The following is a 4212-nucleotide window of genomic DNA, read 5'->3' as shown; positions in this document are numbered from 1 at the left end:
ATTTTTAAGTTACATTAAGAATATTTTTCATAGTAAAAAGCACTATTCTATATGTTTGGCGCCTCAGGATACTATAAATTATAGTGAAATTATGGTTATTTCAACTATATTTTTCTATCAGTGTAATTGCGATTTTTAGTTACGCGGGGTAAAATTTGTAAAAGATTAGAGTCACGAACAGTCCAAATAATTCGATTACTAATTGTGGGCCTCAAAATGGGTTTGCTGTCTTTGTTTTCTCCAGAGTACGCATGTATTGCCGCATGTATGTATACCTGTCTTAATTATTGTTGTACATTCTGTCACTGTTGCTATGACTTTTTTAATTTTTCCAATTTTTCTCCTAGCGCCGTCAAAGGTTTTCGCATGTCATTAAAAATTTAATTTAATTTATTACATCGTATGTGTTTAATTTTTGTATATCATTAATTCTGTTGAAATCTCTCTGACAATATTTACAAAATAATACGTGCTTTTATCATGGCGAATGGTCGATCAAGTGTAAAATGCTATTTGGTATAACAGCGCACGTATATAACAATAATTTTTGGTACGCGTAACCAATATAATGCGGATTAATTGAGACGCTAAAGGTTCGTCATATACTCTAGAAAATTAGTCGTCGTACGCGCCGAAGGGATATACCTACAAACCCGGACTTCTTTTTCTATCATCCTCCACCACACCCCTGCTGATCGCTTTTCTTTCTTCGGTTAAGGGTGGTGGCGTTGCCTCAACCCCGCCCTGATCCGTAAATATTGGCGACCCCGTAACAGCTCCTCGTAAAAATCACTTGATTACAACCCCTCCCTTCATCACCCAAACGTCGTTCATCAACGGAGAACTGCAAAGGAAAGTAGACGCTCGCGCCTCCTTTTATAATTATTCAACGTGCAGCGGAAAATGTTATTTTATTTGCGTGTAATTTCAATTGTGGTAAAATTACGAAAACTGGCAATTTTTAATCCCGCCTGTATCAACCTCTGCAACAATTGCCGACGGTCATGGTCAGATTTAACAATCGGACTAGTTTAGTTGTAGGCTACCACGTAGAACGATGAATATTGTATAGACGAAAGTCCCCTATTATGAGACAGGCCCCCATTATGAGATAGCGGAGTTTCTGCCAAACTAGGCGTCGTCTGTTGGTTCCACCATGAATTTATTGCCCTTGAGGTGAAATCAGTTTAGTGGAAAATTGATTGTTAAATCGTGTAACCGTTGCGAAAAAAGGACTTGTGATTGAATTTAGGCGTTGAAAACCTCTCGCATTAGAATCCTACCCTCATAATAGAGGACTCGATCGCCTCTAATAAAAGTAAAGATCAAGAGAGATCGCATTCCGACAGTTAATTCATCGTAGAACCGTAGAAGTGAATTCTCGCCGCGACGAGAAAGCAGTTTCACAATTAATTTTTAGGAATACGAAATGCACGAGAAGTTCGCGAGTTTAAATCATATTGTAGAATAGTTTAATCACAATAGTTCAAATCCCGCGAAAAGTTTAGACATCAGCCCCGCTTCTTCCTATGGATTCTACGAACAAACCGAGGATGATTAATTCTTAGGTAACGCGCGTGTGCAAACTACTCGACTACTCAAAATATAATATGCCTGAGTACCGGTCGAAGGATATGCTCGCAATACTTTTCGATACTTTTTATGAGAATTGTGCGTGTCACTATAGCTCGATAACGTATATTGCGTTACCTACGATACATATATATATATTTTTTTTTTCGGACGTAATAACGGCGCATAGCCGCTAGCCGCGCAACGCGTCACCCTCGATATTTCAATAGGCTGAAACTCGATACGATCTGATCGATAGTTCGTCCATATTGTTGCCACGGGGTGGGAACGTGCCACGTATATCGTTACGTTATGTAACCTGTTAAGTGGCTTGATGTTGTTACGGATTTTAGAGATTATCGCGTACATCGACGGATAAATCTCGCTGCATTCCGTAATTTTACGTATTGCGGCGCTTTAATTCACTATTTATTCGTATCGCCGTGATGCATTGTACAATCGCGATAACGATTATCATTTGCCTCGGCAATATTGCAAGACTTCGTATCCCATTGCTAATTACTAAATTCGCAGCGAGCGCGCTTCTCTCGCTTCTGACGTCTGACAATAAGCCGCACGTGCCCGTCTCTGTTTCAGATTCTTCTACCTGTATCACTTCTCTTTCTACGCGTATCATTATCGATTTAACGGACAGTACAGCAGTTTGGCGTTGGTCACATCTTGGCTCTTTATACAGGTGAGTGTATTTTCTGGCTTAGTCGTTTTATTAAGCGCTAGAGTGCTGGACGGATCCTTTGATTTTATCAAGTCTCTATTTAAAGTTTGAGAAATCTGTACAGCCCCGCGAGTATGAACAACGAGGAATGCGGCCGAGAATAAATTGCTTGGTGAAAGTGTGCGAACTCGAGTACTTGGTGAGGCGCAAGTATTTATGCGGTGTATTTTGGGATTAAAGTGGCGCGCCGTCGGATCGTGAAATAATCGTCTTCGCGATAAAAAAAAGAAGACTACACAGGAATAGAAAAGTTTCCCCAAGAAAAATTGCTCTTTCGCATTGAAACGGACATTGATCACGAATATTCCGTGACCTACTTGCGAATACTTTAGTCGGTACGGTCGGGCTAAGTTTAGCAAAAAAAAAAACTCGTCCGACAATTGAACTGTTAAAAAATTGTGTCATAAATACTTTTGTCTATCCTTCCGGGCACTAATACAGGGATTCTATTGTATTGTCTTACGTAGGGTATCGTTAATTAGACGGTATTTAACTTTTAAGTCGATAAACAATCACTGGTGAATGCTATATTCGCTTCTGAGCATAATCTGTTCAAACAAGCGAGTAAGCTTTGTGCATTGAGACGTAAGAGTGAATTAAAGTCTGTCAAAACAAAAAAAATAATCAAATTTTATAGTGCTGCGCTTTCCAATATAAATCACATTTGAATTGAAGCATTAAAGTGAGAATGCCGGAGATACAGATTATACATATTTATTGTCCAGTGTGGTTTCGATAAAATAAATTGTACGCCTGCAACATTAATCTTTTTCATTGTTTCTATATTGCGTTAATTAATGTTAAAAAACATGAAACTTTGCTGGATTAAAAAATTTATTTCGAACGCATATGAAAAGACACGTCGGGGTAATTGAAAAAATATGCTGTTTATATTAAAACGCTTTATATTTAATTATTCAAGAATGGGGCAACATGAATGTGATATGATTGCAGCGCGGCAGCATTTACGATAAAATGACGATGCTATGACGGGGCAGTGGTATCGTGAAACCATTAGTTTTTTTGCCTATTGATTTCAATGACGTAACTACTTGTCCCGAAGCCGCGTAGAACGTGAGTCCGGTTTGTGACCCGAGTTTGCACTTCCGCTTTTAGGAATCGCGCCGAGATAGATGAGGGAAAATGAGAGCGTAATATTTTGCATGCGATCTCGCCGGCTACCGTTGGGGGTCCTGCGATTGACAGCAACGGTAGCAGGACGAAGAACGAGCCGTGCCACGACCGTGGTCGCTTGGCTGGATAGTCTAAAGCCGCTATCGCTCAAACTTAAGTTACGTAAACGCAACCGGGACAATGCTCCTGACAGCTCGATCGATAGAAATAATTTAATGCGGCTTCTTGGTTCCCATATACAAATGCGCGTAAGGATACTTTAATGCGGGAATCTCGTTCTCTCGTCGAGAAGGGCGTGTCCCGGTTCCATCCATTAAGAACGCAGTCCGTTAACTAACCGTGAGGTATTGTCGTTTTCCCATTGGCTGTATTCCATTAGGTAATATACACTATTGCCCTTGACCTTACTCATTTGCACTGCTTTGGGATCGTTTTTATTGTACGTTGCTATTGTTTTTTTATTCCTACACTGAAAAAAATTTCTGGTTGAATATGGACGAACCAGATAATTCCTGTAGGATTTACCAGAATTCCTGTAATCCTACAGAAATTCTGGTAAATCCTACAGGAATTCTGGTAAATCCTACAGGAATTATCTGGTTCGTCCATATTCAACCAGAAATTTTTTTCAGTGTATTGTAAACAGTGTATTGCCGTGTAATAAAAATTTCTGGTTGAATATGGACGAACCAGATAATTCCTGTAGGATTTACCAGAATTCCTGTAGGATTTACCAGAATTCCTGTAATCCTACAGAAATTCTGGTAAAT

General features: G+C 39.5%; 1 protein-coding gene across 7 annotated transcripts in view; it reads left to right on the top strand.

Moving 5' to 3' along the window:
• Positions 1–4212, top strand: part of LOC105560650 (membralin) — a 91447-nt gene that overhangs the window by 54303 nt on the left and 32932 nt on the right. For 6 of the 7 annotated variants that reach the window (XR_001008850.1, XR_001008849.1, XM_012009935.1 and 3 more), the window contains exon 11: positions 2170–2269. Coding sequence is in view for 5 of the 7 variants with exons in the window: in XM_012009935.1 (XP_011865325.1) it covers positions 2170–2269 (100 nt within the window). In the remaining 2 variants the exon portion in view is untranslated. Of the gene's footprint in view, positions 1–2169; positions 2270–2354; positions 3951–4212 lie in introns of those variants that run through there. The other variant, XM_012009938.1, reaches the window with a different exon arrangement.

This window comes from Vollenhovia emeryi, unplaced genomic scaffold, assembly GCF_000949405.1.
Source record: "Vollenhovia emeryi isolate VEMERY1.0 unplaced genomic scaffold, V.emery_V1.0 DF939225.1, whole genome shotgun sequence".
In the NCBI taxonomy this organism is placed as follows: Eukaryota; Metazoa; Arthropoda; class Insecta; order Hymenoptera; family Formicidae; genus Vollenhovia; species Vollenhovia emeryi.
The sequence above is the reverse complement of the archived record's forward strand: the minus strand, read 5'-3'. Positions and strand labels throughout refer to the sequence as shown.